The 19,268-nt window shown below is 39.8% G+C and overlaps 2 protein-coding genes across 2 annotated transcripts in view; one reads left to right on the top strand and one right to left on the bottom strand.

The window, feature by feature from the left end:
* Window positions 1–842: 842 nt before the first annotated feature.
* Window positions 843–9,341, bottom strand: C18H12orf76 (chromosome 18 C12orf76 homolog). Its single transcript, XM_074061074.1, has 2 exons — window positions 9,136–9,341; window positions 843–2,081 (listed from the first exon to the last, which is right to left on the bottom strand). The coding sequence occupies exons 1-2, from the start codon at window positions 9,269–9,271 to the stop codon at window positions 1,996–1,998; spliced, it is 222 nt and encodes a 73-aa protein (XP_073917175.1). The 5' UTR covers window positions 9,272–9,341; the 3' UTR covers window positions 843–1,995.
* A 24-nt stretch (window positions 9,342–9,365) lies between these two features.
* LOC141418868 (zinc finger protein 717-like) overlaps window positions 9,366–19,268 on the top strand; it is a 67,514-nt gene continuing 57,611 nt past the window's right edge. The window contains exon 1 of the mRNA XM_074061073.1: window positions 9,366–9,562. The gene's annotated coding sequence lies outside the window, so the exon portion shown is untranslated. The remainder of the gene's footprint in view (window positions 9,563–19,268) is intronic.

The raw sequence follows: 19,268 nt of genomic DNA, 5'->3' as shown, positions 1-19,268 counted from the left end.
ACAGTTTTCCATTAGGTTCCTTAAACCTCAAGTGGCCCAATATTAGCCAAAACTTAACTGAGCAACTTCTGCTCAAAAGATACTATAGGAACCAAGTGTATAACAAACGCCCTCAGAAAATCTGTTCCAAAACAAGCTTGTCACAACATACATAATGTGAAGTGTCGAGAAAGTTGAAAAGTCTCTCTTAAATAATGACAGGAAGGGGAAATTTCCATAGCTACCAGCCTCCTACTGACCACAGTTGACATCAAGGAGGATGAACTGAACTATGGAAAGTTCAAGAGACTCTGTGATACAGTAAGCCACAAGGTTTAAGAGCTTGGAGAGTTTTTACTGTTCTCTTTTAAAATCCTAAAAATGGTGATGAATATCATGGCAGCATATTAAACACACTGTTCCAGATGAGAGAGGATGGATGTGTTTCCCTGGGACTTGTCTGTCTTAATGCCAGTCTCTCAGCATCCTCCAGTCAATAACCGGAAATTTCTTTGAGACAATCTGACTTGGTGATTCCTTCTCCATTTGTATTTTTTCACATCACTGGATCTTAGAATTTGATTTTTTACAATTTGAGTATCACAATTATACAGATGAGAAAACTGAGGCTCTAGAGAAGGTAAGCCTAATACATACTTAAAGATGGAACAAGATCTAGGCCTTCTGATCTAGGTCCAGATTGAGAGTTTTTTGATATAATTGATACTCTGTCTAGTGACAAAGTATTTACATATGAATTTTAAAATCCTATTTCACAGTGCTTGCTTAAAAAGTTAGATTCAAACACACACATGCCGTATTTTAAACACTTGGGAAACAAATACTAGGAGTAAAACAGCATATAGGGTTTTGCTTTAGTTTTAATCGACATTTTGCTCAAAAGTATAGAACAGTGAATATTTTAATGGCTCAATATTTAAGGTTACAAACAAAATCCTTACACCAAATAGTTACAGTATCCTTCAGTTATTTCACATTAAATGCAGTTTAAAAAAAAAAAAAGTCAGTGCTGTGCTTGAGTGGAGCACAAGAAAAGCATTTCAATTTTTTCACTAGAAAATTAAATCTAGCACCATTAAATAAATAATAAAACCACTTTATAGGTATGAAAGTATCATTTCATTAGGGGAAGAATCCAGTGCGCTAGCAGTGCAAACAGCAGCAGCATTTTCAAAGTTGAGGTTAAATTTTGTAAACACATGGCACATACTGCACAGCGGTCATGCACTTCTTGGTTGAGCAATCCAAGGACGCCTGTTGAGACTCTTAGATTCCCAATCTGAAAGGCTACCACAAATTTTAGACCATGGGCTACAAGCCTCCCCTTTAGGGGAGTAGGATGGAGTTCTTTTTCTGATGAGCTAACTAGTAGCATTTCTAGTCCAATTCAGCCTTCTAGGCCGATGTCCACGTTAAGAGGCACACCTGATGTGATCCTGACTTCAGTGGAGGCATCCAAGTGTGGAGTGAATGTAGGTGAGGAGTGATACCCTGAGTTCCTCAAAGTGGATACTGCTTGGAACCAGGGCACTCCAGGTCAATTTTGCATATAAAAAATGTGATTCTTAACCTATTCTGATGGAACAGATGTTAAGCAGGGAATGTCTACATGCTAAGTTTTCCTCTTACTATTTCAAACATTAATTACTTGTCCTTTCCAGTGTGGTTCTTATGGACGCTCACAGGGTCCCCATGTTTTCTTTCTCATGAACACTGTACCTTCACACCTTTACATTTGGAGCTTTAGGTCTTACTTTTAACAAGTATAGCCAGGCATAAAAAGAAACACTGTGAGAAGCAGACTCAGCAGCCAATAATTAATGTTAGGAACACATTGTTAGTTAATGTTTTTTCTAAATTATTTAGCATTTACCAATTGTCCAGACCAAAGGTCATTTCCAAGTAAAAAAGTTTGCATTCCAACTTCTCCATTGACCTGTGTGCAACACAACTTATCCTGTTCCCAAAAAATTTGCAGCAGAACTTGCTTGGCTGTTACCGACGACGAATAGGCTTGTAGACACAAAATGCCATAAGGATGACAGTCACCAGCAGGATGCTGAAGATGGATCCCATCAACACTGCAAAGGGAAAACAGGTTATCTCTAGGTTGTGTTACCCATCCATTTGTAAACAATGATTTACCAAATGCCATCTGCTGCCAAGGTACTGTGCCAGGTGTGGGGGAAACAGCCATGAACAGACCCTTATTTGGGTCATCCCCATGTATACAGGAGAACGAAATGTAAACAAGTAAGAGCCTTTCAAGAAAGAGATTGAGGAAGACTATAGAAAGTGGAGAGATCTCCCATGTTCATGGATTGGTAGAATGAACATAGTAAAAATGTCTATACTCCCAAAAGCAGTCTACATTTAATGCAATTCCCATCAAAATCCCAATGACATTCATTAAAGAGATTGAAAAATCTACCATTAAATTTATATGGAAACACAAGAGGCCACAAATAGCCAAGGCAATACTCAGTGAAAATTAGAACAACGCTGGAGGTATCACAATACCTGACTTCAAACTATATTACAAAGCAATAGCAATAAGAACAGCATGGTACTGGCACAAAAAGACATGAAGACCAGTGGAACAGAATAGAGGACCCAGATATAAAGCCACACAACTATAACCAACTTGTCTTTGACAAAGGCGCTAAAAATATACGATGGAGAAAAGACAGCCTCTTCAACAAAAACTGGTAAAACTGGTTTAGCAGTCTGCAAAAAACTGAAACTAGATCCATGTTTATTACCCTATACCAATATTAACTCAAAATGGATCAAGGATCTTAATATCAGACCCCAAACTGTAAAGTTGATACAGGAAAGAGTAGGAAATACTTTGGAACTAATAGGTATAGGCAAGGACTTTCTCAATGGAACCCCAGCAGCTCAGCAACTAAGAAGTAGCATAGATAAATGGGACCTCATAAAACTAAAAAGCTTCTGCTAAACTGAAGAGACCACCCACAGAGTGGGAGAAAATATTTGCCAGCTACACATCAGACAAAGGACTGATAACCAGAATATATAGGGAACTCAAAAACTTAAATTCTCCCAAAATTAATGAACCAATAAAGAAATGGGCAAGTGAACTAAACAGAACTTTCTCAAAAGAAGAAATTCAAATGGCCAAAAAAACACATGAAAAAATGCTCCCCATCTCTAGCAATAAAGGACATGCAAATTAAAACCACACTAAGATTCCACCTCACCCCTGTTAGAATAGCCATCATTACCACCACCACTAACAACAGGTGTTGGCGAGGATTTGAGGAAAAAGGAACTCTTACACTGCTGGTGGGAATGCAAACTAGTACAACTACTCTGGAAAAAAATTTGGAGGCTTCTTAAAAATCTAAACATTGATCTACCTTATGATCCAGCAATACCACTCTTGGGGATATACCCAAAAGAATTCGACACAGGTTATTTCACAGGCACTTGCACACCCATGTTTATTGCAGCACTGTTAACAATAGCCAAGTTATGGAAACAGCCAAATGCCCCACTACTGATGAATTGATTAAGAAAATGCGGTATTTATACACAATGGAATTTTATGCAGCCATGAAGAAGAACGAAATGTTATCATTTACAGGTAAATGGATGGAACTGGAGAACATCATTCTGAGTGAGGTTAGCCTGGTCCAAAAGACCAAAAATCGTATGTTCTCCCTCATACGCGGACATTAGATCAAGGGCAAACACAACAAGGGGATTGGACTTTGATCACATGATAAAGCGAGAGCACACAAGGGAGGTATGAGGATAGGTAAGACACCTAAAAAACTAGATAGCATTTGTTGCCCTCAATGCAGAGAAACTAAAGCAGATACTTTAAAGCGACAGAGGCCAATAGGAGAAGGGGACCAGGAACTAGAGAAAAGGTTAGTTCAAGAAGAATTAATTTAGAAGGTAACACGCATGTACAGGAAATCAATGCATGTCTACTCCCTGTATAGCTATCCTTATCTCAACTAGCAAAAACCGTTGGTCCTTCCTATTATTGCTTATACTCTCCCTTCAACAAAATTAGAGATAAGGGCAGAATAGTTTCTGCCTGGTAGTGAGGGGGTGGGGGGGGAGAGGGAGGGGGTGGGGGGCAGACAGGGAGGGGATGGGGGGAAGGGGGGAGAAATGACCCAAACATTGTATGCACATATGAATAAAATTTAAAAAAAAACAAAAACAAAAAAAGAGCCTTTCAAATAGCTTGCTATGCCATGAAGAAAATGGTAATGTGATGCTGATGGGAGAGGGGTGGGCAACAGCAGCTAGGGTGGTTGAGGAAGCATGAGGAGACACACAAGCTGAGTGCCTAATAAAAGAAAAGTATGGCCATGCACAGCTCTGCAGGGAGAGCACTGCAGTTGTGAGGATCAGAAGAGCAAAGGCCCTAAGGCCAGAGCAAGCCCAGCATGTCCAATGATCAGAAAGGAGGCAAGCATGGAAAGAAAATAGGGAAGGAGGAAAAGGTGGAGGGAGGAAGGAAGGAAAAAAAGGGAGGGAAGAAGGAAAGAAGGGAGAGAAGCAGAAGATGAGGCAGGACAGGAAAGCTGGAGCCAGTTTCTGCAGAGCCTTGATCATTTTTCCCCCTAAATTTAAAGAGAAGCCATTGGAGAGTTGTAAGCAAAGGCTGACATGCTCTGATTTATTTGGGTAAAATGATCGCTCTGGCTGCAGTATGGAGAAGCATCTGATTATAGGGAGATAAGAACAGAAGCAAGGAGCCCAACTATGTTTGAAAAACCTAGAGATTCAATAAAGAACAAAGTCTCTAGAGGAGTCCTGACAAGGGCCTTCTGTCCAAAGCAACAATTAACTACCCAAACCTATTATGTTTCTGAGTAAAGTGCACATGTAAAAATCTCAAAGTTCTCAGGTGAGAAATGGGATCTCAAGGTTGAGTCTCATGGTATGGGACAATAAGGACCTGGGCTTTAAACTATTAACTTAACCAGCTGTCTACCAAGCTTATTCAACAGCAGCAGTGAGGTATTGTTTCTGTGACTATCTCAGAGACCATAGGAAGTGACTGAAAATGCTGTTAACTTTAGGAAGCAAATGTACATTTATATGTGCTTTTCAGTATGTGGGGCATTCTGGATTCCAGCTGGGACCTAACCAGCTGGGATAGTTACTCCAATCTGGTCACTGTTCCTTCGAAAAACCAAGATTTGACCATAGTTTTCTTTAAGGCAGTAATTTCAGAGTATTTGTAACCTACCCCTTTACTTACCCCGCTGACCCCATCATCTATACTTAATCTTCTTCTTCTTTTTTTTTTTTTTGTAGTACTGGGGTCCGACAAGAGTCTTCCAAGTACAAGAGCCTTGCAGTTGCTGGTCAGGTGCTCTACCACTTGAGCCACACCCCTAGCTCCTTTTGCTTTACTTTTCAAATAGGGTCTCATATTTATGCTGGCCTGGATCATGATCCTCCTATTTATGCTTCCTGTGTAGCTGGGATGACAGGCACGTGCTACCACACCCAAGCTTTTATTGGCTGCAATGGAGTCTCATGACTTTTTTTTCCTGGGCTGGCTTAGAACCTTGATCCTCCTGATCTCCGCTTCCCAAGTAGCTGGGCTTACAAGTGTGAGCCACAGCATCTGGCTTAACCAAGTTACTATATGGAAAGATTATCTTTTTGTTTTTCACTCCAGGTTCTATTGTTTTTATTAAGTGGAAGACAAGCAAATTTATTCAGAACATCTAATTCTTCAAACAACAAGCATCACACACATTATTATCTGTTTGTTATAAATGTGCCTATACCATTTGTGCTAATTTCTTAGCCTAAAACCACAGTTCTAATATTATAAGACAAGAATGGAGTGAGAAAGGCTTAATGCTATTTAAGATATTCAAAGGTAAAAAGCTGCAAATGAAAATTATCACAATGAGCAAGAATAACATTTTTATAAAACTGTCACATTTCTAGTATTTTATATCACTTCTGACCATATGCTCTGCAGCTAAAAAGGCACTATCTTTTACTCCCTACTATGCAGTAGTGATGGCTTGCACTCTCCAAGGCTTATGATGTTAAAAAATGCCTTTATAAAATGCCTCATATGTTCTGGATGCCATAAACCTCTCTAAGGTCAGCATCTGTCTACGGCCATACCACCCTGAATGCACCCGATCTCGTCTAAGGTCAGCATCTCTCACTGATTCTCAGATCATCACTCTGTGATTCTACATTGCCACACTATTCATTTTATCCCTGGAAAAGGTACATTGCTGAACTGGTCACAGTGGTATCGGGGATAGGAACAACTACTGTCCTAGGAGGTTACTTTGCTGGGCACTTGATGCCTGCACTGGTCTCCCCTGCCATTCTTGAAAGGTCAGCCAAAGAGAAAACTCAGATTGGGACTTAATGCAAGTCAAAACTCTGAGCACTGTAAACAACTACCACTGTTTGGGGTCATTTGGAAACCCTAAGTATTGAGTAGGTGGTAAGTGGAGAGAGTCCATAATAGATTTGTGCTTCTGGTGACACCTTGTAAGGGGGAAGAAGCAATGTTGAGCTGCCAATCACAGGGTAAGTAGGCATCCTGGAAACTGAAAATGTGAACCTATCATAATTTATCCTTAATTTAAATAACTGCTGGCTACGCTGTATGCAATAACAGACTTCACTCTCAAACCACAAATTTAATCACTCCAGACAACCCCCTCCCCCCAAAAAAAAATCAACTTCATGCATCGCTACACTAATAAGCAAGTGGCAAATGGGATATTACTTTTTGGAAGGATTGGCTCACCAAGATCTTGTTCGAGACACAGCAACATTGTAAACATTCCTGTTTTCATGGATTCTCTTCACACACACACACACACACACACACACACACACACACACACACAAATCCACACATGCTTCTTCCATGTGAAATTTCTTAAAATTGGAAAAGTAAGTGGGGAATGACTCCAAATTCCAAAGTCACACAGAAGGAAGACCAAGTACAGAGTAGCATATAATCCAGGAACTACACAAAACAAAATGACTTTGTTTTGAAAGATCACCTTTTTTTGGTGAGGGGAAGGAAGAGTAGAAAAGGTGACACAAAATGTCACAACTCCAAAAGTCCAGAAGCAATTTTCCTAAATAAAATCAATGCCTTATATGATTTCAAAATAGCTCCTGATATCTAATACTTGCCCTCATTTTCAAGTCTTGAATTCCAAGTTTCCAAAGTTCAGACTACAATTGGATTTACTCCATTTAAATCATTTGTAAAAGCTCTGAAAAAATGAAAACTTCCAAAACAAATTCTGAGGATGGACTAGAAATCTGAATTTAAAAAAAAAAAAAAAAAAAGAAAAGAAAAGCTTAAAACCATGTGTTGTTAGGTGTCCCATTTGGGGTTTGATAAGTTCTCCCACACTTTATCTAACTACCTCTTCTGGCACTTTGAATGAAGTATTTGCTGACTGACTGGCAGTCCCTGAAAGAACTGTAAATGACTATTTCAGTCCATACTAACTGGCACTTCTCATCACCCAGCTTTGTGTTCTGCATTCAAAAAATGGTACAAATGGCATCTGGCAGAGTGGCTCATGTGGTAGAGCGCCTGCCTAGCAAATTTGCAAGGCTCTGAGTTCAATATCCAGTACTGCCAAAAAAAAAAAAAAAAAAAAAGGGACAAATGAAACCAACTTAAAAAGGATCTTGAGACCTAAATATATTACCTTCAAAAAGGGCTCAACATACAACGAGCACATCATAAATCATAAAGGTCACACTTATTATGGGCAAGACAGGTAGCACAACACAGTCATTAGAGTTTAGGTTTTGGGGTCAGACCACGTGGGTTTTTATGTACATTTTATAGGCTTGTTACCTTACACAAGTCACTGTGACTTTCTGGGTCAGTTTCCTTACCAATAAAAATGGAGGTAAAAGTACCCACTGCAGAGGACTGCCTAGGGCCATGTTTCCCCAACCACCTGTGGTAAAGGACAATTTGTACTTTGTCCCAGACCACTACATAGCCCTACTATGCATGAGTACTAAGCAGCTTTCTTTACCTACAAAGCATTTCAGTTCAGAAACACCTAACTTTGGTCTTCACTTGCTTGGATGTTGCAACAATATTACACTGTTAAGTTTTGAAACATTCTCTATTTCTGTATTCATCTCCTTGCAGATAGCATATAATCGCAGACTACCCTCTCAGCAGAGCTGGTCTACAGCAATGGTCTTCAACCATGGGGACTCTGACTCAGAGGACATCGGCAATGTCTGGAGACATTTTGATTATCCTGACTGGGGTTGGTGGTATTGGCATCTAGACGATAAAGTCTAGGTGCTGCTAAATATTTTACAGTGCTAAAGATAGTTGCCTCTCCATCAGAAAAAAAATTATTTGATCCACCCTGCCAGTAGTAACCAGGTTGAGCTGATGGAGTCAAGACAATCCAGAAGCAATACTATGTGGCCACTTATGCAGATTACAGATGTACTAATGAGGTACAGAAGAAAGGAGGATTTTAGCAGGACAAGAGAATGATTCATTGTGAAGTTCCAGGGTTCCTTTCACAGCCACGAATACGCATACGTATGCGCGTGTGTGGAAGAGACCCTCCCCACCGTTGTTTCAAGCCCCACAAAATTCAGTTTCTAGTACTTCCTAACGTGGGTAATAAACTTCACCTCTGAGCTTCACGTTACTTTTCTATAAAAAGGGCTGAAAAACCGTACTTTTCTCGTTACTGTGAGAGTCCAACGAATTCATGTGTACAGAATGCTTAGCACAACACATGGCATATAGAAAATGCTCAAGAACTGCCAATTACCGTTATTACTATTACTGACCTTTCAGAAAGGAAGAGGGAGTGAGCCTACACAGCCTGACAGGAAGGGATCCCGTCTGAGACCCAGGTCTCCTGATTCCAGTTCATGCAGGTGCAACCAGCGCATATGGAGAGTATACTGGTTACCAGCCCTTCTGCGGAACAGGGGTCTCGGGGCTCCCAGAGAGGCCCCACATGCACTCGGGCTCTCTCCCATCTCTCCCCTACCCAACGCTGTTTCCGGCGCGCGCCAGGCCTCTGCCTTGGAAGCGGCAGAAACGCGGCCCACCCTGCGGCCCGCCAACCTGAAGCCGCTCACCTAGGTTCTGCCCGCGCAGCACCGCATACGGCCGGCTCCGCTCGGGCGGCTCCTCCGGGTTTGGGGCCACCACCGGTTCCACTAGCAGGCTGCCCAGACCAACCCATAACAGCCACAGCCACACAGGACGCAGCATTTTCACACCACCGGAGTGCCGAACAAGCCACTTCCGCCGTAAGCTCCGCCCCTGTTCCCATCGCGCACCGCTTTCCTCTGCTCCACCCCACGCAGATCGTTGCCAGGGTAACTAAATGCTCGCGCCAAAGTTCCGCCCTTGCCGAGGGCCCCCAGCTTAATATTCCGCCGGCCAACTTTCCGCTTCCATCAGCGTCCGGTCTCGGGCAACGTTCCGCTGCCCCCAGTGATACGCCAAGTCCAGCTTCCTTATACTTTGAGCTTCAAGAGGACTAAGTTCGCTGGACGTCTTGTAGGTACCTTTGGACCTACGAAAGGTTTATTTGTTTACATTTATGCTTATATCGTAATTAGATCCACACCCTTCATCGTTCTAAGAACTTTAGAAAAATTTCAACAGGTTTCATTATTCTGTTTTCCTACATGATTTAAAAAAAAAATGCATCCTTCGTATTCACCCTCTTTCACCTTTTCCTTATGCCCTCCCAGCTCTCTTTGGTACGCTTCCCTGGATAGGACCTGTTTTAGCCTTCTGTCCTTCATTCTTTAAAGTACGTATTGATAGTCCAAGTGGATTTCGCCTTGGCATTTTAAACGTGTATATAGAGCTTTAATCAGATTAACCCCCTCTATTACTTACTCTTTATTACCCCGCTTCCCTTTTATTCAGCACCTAATATTATCTTCATAGAAAGACGGATTGTTTCAGTATTTTTCACCAAGATTCTCTTTCTCTCTTCTGCCTTCCTAGTCCCCCCCGGAAAGACCTACTTATTACAGTCTTGTGGTCTCTCTCTCTCTCTCTCTCTCTCTCTCTCTCTCTCTCTCTCTCTCTCTCTCCCTCTCCCTCTAGTTTCCACACGACGGAAAACATGCGACATTTGATATTTTGAACTTCCCTTAACATGTTCTCCAGTTCCATCCATTTACCTGCAAGCAACCTAATTTCATTCTTCTTTATAACTGAATACACTCTTCAGCTGTGGGGCATCTGGGGTAGTTCCAAAGTTGGCTATTGTGAATAGTGCTGCAATAAACATGGGTGTGCAAGTGCCTCTCTTGTATCTGGGGCACATTCCTTTGGGCATTTACCCAGGGGTGGTATTGCTGGATCACATGGTAGTTCTAGTTTTAGTTTTTTGAGGGACTTCCCTACTGCTTTCCATAGGATTGCACTGATCTACATTCCCAGCAACAGTGTAACATGTTCCTTCCCCTTACATCCTCACTAGCACTTGTTATTTGTGTTATTGATGATAGCCATTCTGATTGAAGTTGTTTTGATTTGTATTTCCTTTATGGGCAAGGATGTTGAGCATTTCTTCATGTGCCTATTGGCCATTTGTACTTCTTCTGCTAAGAATTGTCTGTTTAGTTCACTAGCCATTTGGTCAGTGGGTTGTTGATTCTTTGTGCAGTTAATTTATTTTGTCATTTTTTAATTGTGCTGGGTGGGGGGTACATTGTGGCATTTACAAAAGTTCTTACAATATATCAAATATCATATACTTAGATGCACTCCCTCCACTATTCTTCATACCCCCACCCCTCATTCCTAGAATACTTTCAACAAATATTGTTTTTCCATGTATATACATGTGTACACAGTATTTGCGCCATATTTGTACGGGGTTATTTTTTAAGGATATATTCGTTGTACAAGGGGATTCATTGTGACAATTCCCAAGAGGCTTACATTGTACAGTGTTTAGGTTGTCCCCACCATCTCTCCGCCACACCCCTTCCCCACCCTGCCTGAAGTAGTTGTAAGAGGTTTTCTTGTTCTATTTCTTCTATGTACATGAAGCCCATCAACCATATACCCTCACTTCATTTAACTTGCTGTCCTCCAATTGCACCCATTTCAGACCATATGGTTTCATTCTATGGCTGAATAAAACTCCACTTATACATATGTATGTATAAATATGTATGTCATATTTTCTTACCCCATTTATCAGTTGTAGGGCACCTGGTTGTTTCCACAGTTTGGCTATTGTGAAGAGGGCTGCAGTAAACATTGGTGTCAGGTGTTTCTGTTGGATCCTGACTCACATTTCTGGGTATATGCCCAGAGCAGTATCACTGGATCATATGACAGTTCTATTTTCAGCTTTTTTTATTAATACAAATATATTATGTTTACTGGATTAATTATGTATTTTTCTCCTTTTTACATTTACTTACATGTGTATACATTGTTTGTGCCACCTCACCCCCCCCCACCCCCGATTCCAGGCAGAACCTGTTCTGCCCTCTTCTCTGATTTTACGGAAGAGAAAACTTAAGAGAGAATAAGAAAGACATAGCGTTTTTGCTAGTTTGGGATAAAGATAGGTATATAGAGAGATTCCTAGTGTTGCTTCCATGCACTTGTGTATTGCAACCCACGTTAATTCATTTCTACCAGACCTTTTCACTACTTCTTGGTCACCTTTCCAGAGTGGCCTCTGCCAATTTAAGATTACTTTATTTGCTCCTCAACAGGGAGAACATCAACCACATTCAAGTCTTAGGTTTCGTCCCTTTCCCCATTCCTCCTGTACACAGTCTCCCGTAAGTGTGTGACCCATGTCCAATAATATCACTGCATTTGTTTTAGGTCTATAATCCACACATGAGGGAAAACATGTGATTTTTGGCCTTCTTAGCCAACTTCACTTAAGATGATGTTCTCTAGTTCCATCTATTTACTTGCAAATGACAAAATTTCATTCTTCTTTGTGTCTGATTTTTTGTGTATAAATACCACAGTTTTATAATCCATTCGTCAGTTGTGGGGCATCTTGGCTGTTTCCATAGCTTGGCTGTTGTAAATAGTGCTTCAGTAAACATGGGTGTGCAGGTGCCTTTGTAGTATCCTGAGTCACATTACTTCGGGTTTATCCCTAGGAGTGGTATTAATGTTTAGGTTTTTAAGGAGCCTCCAAAATGTTTTCCACAGTGGTTGTACTAGCTTACATTCCCACCAGCAGTGTATGAGGGTTCCTTTTTCCCCTCATCCTCTACAGCATTTGTTGTTGGTGGTGCTATTGATGATAGCTATTCTAAAAGGAGTGAGGTGGAATCTTAGTGTGGTTTTGATTTGCATTTCCTTTATGGCCAGGGATGCTGAGCATTTTTTCATGTGTTCTTTTGGTCATTTAGATTTCTTCCTTAAAAAAAGCACTGTTTAGTTCAGTTGCCCACTTCTTTATTGGTTCATTGATTTTTGGGGAATTTGAATTTGTTTTTTGACCACCCTGTATATTCTGGTTATCAGTCTTTTGTCTGATGTATAGCTAGCAAATATTTTCTCCCACTCTGTGGGTGGTACCTTCAATTTAGAGACCATTTGTTTTGTTGTGCAGAAGCTTTTTAATTTCATGTAGTCCTATTTGTCCATCCTTTCTCTTAGTTGCTGGGCTGATGGAGTTCTACTGAGGAAGTCCTTGACTATTCCTATTGTTTCTAGGGTATTCCCTGCTCTTTTAAGTACTAACTACAGAGTTCAGGTCTGATATTAAAGTCCTTTATCCACATTGAGTTGATACTAGTACAGGGTGACAGGCATGGATATAGTTTCAGTTTTCTGCAGGCAGATAGCCATTTTCCCAGCATCATTTGTTGAAGAGGCTGTCTTTTCTCCATCATATGTTTTTGGTGTCTTTGTCAAAAATAAGGTGGGTATAGCTGTGTAGATTCATACCTGGATCTTCTATTCTGTTCCACTGGTCTTCATATCTGTTTTTGTGCCAGTACCATGCTGTTTTTATTGCTATAGCTCTGTAGTATAGTTTGAAGTTGGGTATTGTCATACCTCCAGCATTGCTATTTTTGGTCAATATTGCCTTCACTATTCTCAGTCTTTTGTGTTTCCAAATGAACTTTAGAGTAGATTTTTCAATCTCTGTGATGAATGTCATTTGGATTTTGATGTGTATTACATTAAACATGTACATTGCTTTTGGTAGTGTAGCCATTTTTACTATGTTGATTCTACCAATCCATGAGCTTGGGAGATTTTTCCATCTTCTGTAGTCTTCCTCTATCTCTTTCTTCAGTGGTCCATAGTTCTCCTTGAAGAGGTCATTTATAGAGATTCCAAGATGGTGACTAGAGGAAGAAAGCAGAAAGCATGTTTCCTAAAGTAAAATCTTGGAAAGATGCTGGAGATACAACTTACAAGAAAAACCACCAAGAAGAGGCAAAACTTTGATTCCTCCACACCCCCAGCTCACACATAGCATCCCCACTCCACGTTAAATGGAGAAACAGGAGGGCTCCTGCACCACCAGATGCCAGCTCCCAGACCGCTTGGGAAGACGCAGACCACAAGGTGAGCTAAACGGCATGGGGTACTCCCACAGATAACGCTGGACCAGATTGGCATAGCCCCCTGGACAGACCGACCTCCACCCAGGGGAAAAAAAAGAGAAAAAAAACCTGAATAAACAAAAACAACAACAAAAAAGACATATAGCAAAGAGAGTGGGGCACTGTGAGTGCCAAAGATGGGGGGGAGGGGCAACCCCTCACGGAACTGTAAATAAACAAGCTGGCCAGAGAAGGCAGGAGTGGCGGCCTCTGCCCAGCAACCAGGAGCGGGAAAGCTTGTAAAAGCAGTGGTGGGAGGAAAACTCCACAGGAGAGGGGGGAAGGTCCACTTCCCATGTGAACTGTAAATAAGAAGGCGGGTATAGCATCACCTCCCCCAGTGTGCTTGGAAAGGGGAAAGCTTGTAACACTGGTGGGTCACGCCCAGGAGAACTCTGAGTAAACAAAGCCTGTGGGGCTAGGTGAGTGTTAAGCTCACTCCTGAGATCTGCATAAATAAAGCCTGCAGCAGCAGCAGGCTGACAGCAGCGGGCAGGTGAGCCGCAGCCTCAGATAGACATTCACAGAACTGTCTCCAGACACTTTTTTTTTTTTCTCTGATGAGACAACAACCGAACTACACCTGCATGCTGAAAAATGTACTGAAACTGTATTGCATTTGAACTTGGGACACTTTGTGGTGTTTTTGTTTGTTTGTTTGTTTCCCCTTTGATTTTTTTCTTTTTGTTTTTTTTCCCCTTTGATGAGACAACAACAGAACTACGTCTGAGACACCATCTCGAGGATTAGAGGATGAGGGACTAACACAAAAATTATTAAGACTAAAACTTTATTGCATTTGAACTTGGAGATTTTAAAATTTAATTTAATTTAATTTTTTAAATTTATTTATTTTTTCAACCCTCTCTCTGTTTCTCTAATGCCTGTTTAGCTTACTGTTGATTAGCACACTGTCTCTTCCTGTTTATATCTTTGAAACTTTTTTGTTTGTTTGTTTTTTACGTTTGTTTATTTGTTTTTCCCTTTTTATTTACCTTCTTTGCTTTCCCTCTCCTCTCACCCTTCCATTCTAAATATCACCATTGTTATTATTGCAAGCTAGAAAATACTCAGTTGCACACAGTACAGGGACAATAACAATACCAAGGGCAATGATGGGAAGACAGAAAAAACAGGGAAACCAGTTTCCCCACAGCAAAAAATTAGTACAGAAACCAGAGGGAAATGAAGAAAGCAGATACTCAGATCCAGACTCCAACAAAATGAAGATAAACTATGCCAAAGAACCCAGTGAAGCCCACAAGAATAATCTAAAAGAAAAAATCCTACAAATAATCAATGAGAATTTTATAGTGATGATACTGGATATGGTCAACCAAAATGTACAGGAGACACTCAAGAAATTCCAAGAGAACAAAAACAGAGAATTTGAGAAAGCACAAGAAGAAATAAAAGAAACTGTAGAAGAACTGTATAAACACCAAAGTGAAACAAAGCACATGATTAATAAAGAGATAAATGAACTCAGGACAAAAATAGACAACATTAAAGAGGAAGTGACTCAGGATATGGAAAACCTCAGAAGAAAGAATGAAACAGAATTGCAAAACAAAATGGAAGGCCAATCCAGCAGAACAGAACAAACAGAAGACAGAATCTCAGAACTCCAAGATGAAATGGTAATTAAAGGAAAAACTGAAGAACTATTAGTTAAACAACTCAAGACCTGTGAAAAGAAAATGCAAGAACTCACTGACTCCATCAAAAGACCAAACCTGAGAATCATGGGCCTTGAAGAAGGAGAAGAGGTGCAAGCAAAGGGAATGCATAATATGTTCAACAAAATAATAACAGAAAATTTCCCACATCTAGACAAATCTATTCCCATACAGATGCAAGAGGCCTCCAGAACATCAAACAGACCAGACCAAAATAGAACTACCCCACGGCATATTATCATTGAAACAACAAGTACAGAGACCCGAGAAAGAATATTGAAGGCTGTAAGAGAGAAAAAACAAATAACATACAAAGGTAAACCCATCAAAATCACAGCAGACTTCTCAACAGAAACATTAAAAGCAAGAAGAGCTTGGAGTGAGATCTTCCAGGCACTGAATGAAAATAACTTTAACCCTAGGATACACTACCCAGCAACACTATCATTCAAAATAGATGGAGCAATAAAAGTCTCCCATGATAAGCAGAAACTAACACAATATGTGACCACAAAGCCACCACTACAAAAGATTCTTCAAGGATTCTGCACACAGAAAGTGAAACCCAACATAACCATGAAAGGGCAGGCAGCACCAAACTACAGGAAAAGAAAAAGCAAGAAAGTAGAGCATAACCTCGATTTAGGTACACACAATCAACCTTCAAACAACTAAGACAACTAAATGACAGGAATCACCACATACCTATCAGTACTAATACTTAATGTTAATGGACTTAGTTCCCCCATCAAAAGGCACTGCTTGATGAACTGGATTAAAAAGGAAGATCCAACAATTTGTTGCTTACAGGAGACCCATCTCACTGACAGAAATAAGCATAGGCTTAGGATGAAAGGCTGGAAGAAGATGTACCAAGCCAATGGACCCCCAAAACAGGCAGGAGTAGCAATACTTATCTCTGACAAAGGAGATTTCAAACCTACATTGATCAAACAAGATTAAGAGGGACATTCCATGCTAATAAAAGGGGAAATAAACCAAAAGGAAATAACAAGTATCAACGTATATGCACCCAATGTCAACACACCAAATTTCATCAAACATACCCTGAAGGACCTAAAAGCATATATTAACTCCAACACAGTGGTTGTGGGAGACATTAACATCCCATTATTATCAATAGATAGGTCATCCAAACAAAAAAATCAATAAAGAAATCCTAGATCTAAAATATACCATAGATCAAATGGACCTAGTTGATATCTACAGAACATTTCATCCAACTTCTACACAATGTACATTCTTTTCAGCAGCCCATGGAATCTTCTCCAAAATAGGTCATATCCTAGGGCACAAAGCAAGCCTCAGCAAATATAAGAAAATAGAAATTATACCATGCATTCTATCTGATCACAATGCAATAAAACTAGAACTCAACAACAAAAGTAAAGACAAAAAACATGCAAACAGCTGGAAACTGAATAACTCATTGCTTAATGAACAAGGGGTAATTGAAATAAAAGAGGAAATTAAAAAGTTCCTGGAAGTCAATGAAAATGAAAACACAACCTACTGGAACCTATGGGATACAGCAAAGGCAGTCCTGAGAGGAAAGTTTATAGCCATGAGTGCATATGTTAAAAAGACTGAAAGATCCCAAATCAATGACCTAATGATACATCTAAAACTCCTAGAAAAACAAGAACAAGCAAATCCCAAAACAAATAGGAGAGAAATAATAAAAATAAGAGCTGAAATCAATGAGATAGAAACCAAAAAAAACCATACAAAAAATTAATGAAACAAAAAGTTGGTTCTTTGAAAAAATAAACAAGATCAACAGAACCCTGGCAAACCTGACTGAAATGAGGAGAGAAAAAAAACCCAAATTAGTAGAATCAAAAATGCAAAATGGGAGATAACAACAAACACCATGGAAGTCCAGGAAATCATCAGAGACTACTTCGAAAATCTTAAAGAAATGGATAGATTTGTAGATACATGTGATCATCCAAAACTGAACCAAGAGGATATTAATCTCCTGAATAGATCTATAACACAAAATGAAATTGAAGTAGCAATCAACAATCTCCCCAAAAAGAAAAGCCCAGGACCTGAGGGATTCTCTGCTGAATTCTATCAGACTTTTAAAGAAGAACTGATACCAACCCTCCTTAAACTGTTCCATGAAATAGAAAGGGAAGGAAAACTGCCTAACACATTTTATGAAGCCAGTATTACACTTATCCCAAAACCAGGCAAAGACATCTCCAAAAAGGAGAACTATAGGTGAATCTCCTTAATGAACATTGACGCAAAAATCCTCAATAAAATAATGGCAAACTGAGTTCAACAACACATCAAAAAGGTCATTCACCACTACCAAGTAGGCTTCATCCCAGGAATGCAGGGGTGATTCAACAAACAAAAATCAATAAACATAATAAACCACATTAACAGAAGCAAAGACAAAAACCACTTGATTATCTCAATAGATGCAGAAAAAGCCTTTGATAAGATCCAACACCATTTCATGATAAAATCTCTAAGAAAACTAGGAATAGAAGGAAAGTACCTCAACATTATAAAAGCTGTATATGACAAACTACAGCCAGCATTATACTGAAGGGAGAAAAACTGAAACCATTCCCTCTAAAATCAGGAACTAACAAGGATGCCTACTATCTCCACTTCTATTCAACATAGTGCTGGAATTCCTAGACAGAGCAATTAGGAAGAAGAAGGAATAAGACTTACACAAATAGGTAAAGAAACTGTCAAAATATCCCTATTTGCAGACAATATGATCCTATACCTTAAAGACCCAAAAAACTCTACTCAAAAGCTCCTAGACACCATCAATAGCTATAGCAAGGTAGCAGGATATAAAATCAACATAGAAAAATCATTAGCATTTCTATACACTAATAATGAACAAACTGAGAAAGTATATACAAAAACAATGCCATTTACAATAGCCTCAAAAAAAATCAAATACGTAGGTGTAAACTTAACAAAGGATGTGAATGACCTCTGCAAGAAAAACTACAAACTTCTGAAGAAGGAGATTGAGGAAGAGTACAGAAAGTGGAGAGATCTCCCATGCTCATGGATTGGTAGAATCAACATAGTGAAAGTGTCTATACTCCCAAAAGTAATCTACATGTTTAATGCAATTCCCATCAAAATCCCAATGACATTTATTAAAGACATTGAAAAATCTACCGTTAAATTTATATGGAAACACAAGAGGCCACAAATAGCCAAGGCAATACTCAGTCAAAAGAACTCATTCCGAGTGAGGTTAGCCTGGCCCAAAAGACCAAAGAAATGGTCTCTAAACTGAAGAGAACACCCACAGAGTGGGAGAAAATATTTGCCAGCTACACATTAGACAAAGGACTGATAACCAGAATATATAGGGAACTTAAAAAACTAAATTCTCCCAAAACTAATGAACCAATAAAGAAATGGGCAAGTGAACTAAACAGAACTTTCTCAAAAGAAGAAATTCAAATGGCAAAAAAAACATGAAAAAATGCTCACCATCTCTAGCAATAAAGGAAATGCAAATTAAAACCACACTAAGATTCCACCTCACCCCTGTTAGAATAGCCATCATTAGCAACACCAGTAACAACAGGTGATGGTGAGGATGTGGGGGAAATGGTGGGAATGTAAACTAGTACAACCACTCTGGAAAAAAATTTGGAGGCTACTTAAAAAGCTAAACATTGATCTACCGTATGATCCAGCAATACCACTCTTGGGGATATACCCAAAAGACTGTGACACAGGTTACTCCAGAGGCACCTGCACACCCATGTTTATTGTGGCACTATTCACAATAGCCAAGTTATGGAAACAGCCAAGATGCCCCACCACCGACGAATGGATTAAGAAAATGTGGTATTTATACACAGTGGAATTTTATACAGCCATGAAGAAGAATGAAATGTTATCATTCACAGGTAAATGGATGGAATTGGAGAATATCATTCC

The sequence above is a fragment of the Castor canadensis genome, chromosome 18, assembly GCF_047511655.1.
Source record: "Castor canadensis chromosome 18, mCasCan1.hap1v2, whole genome shotgun sequence".
Taxonomy (NCBI): Eukaryota; Metazoa; Chordata; class Mammalia; order Rodentia; family Castoridae; genus Castor; species Castor canadensis.
Note: the sequence above shows the minus strand (reverse complement) of the source record. Positions and strands in the feature narration are given on the sequence as shown.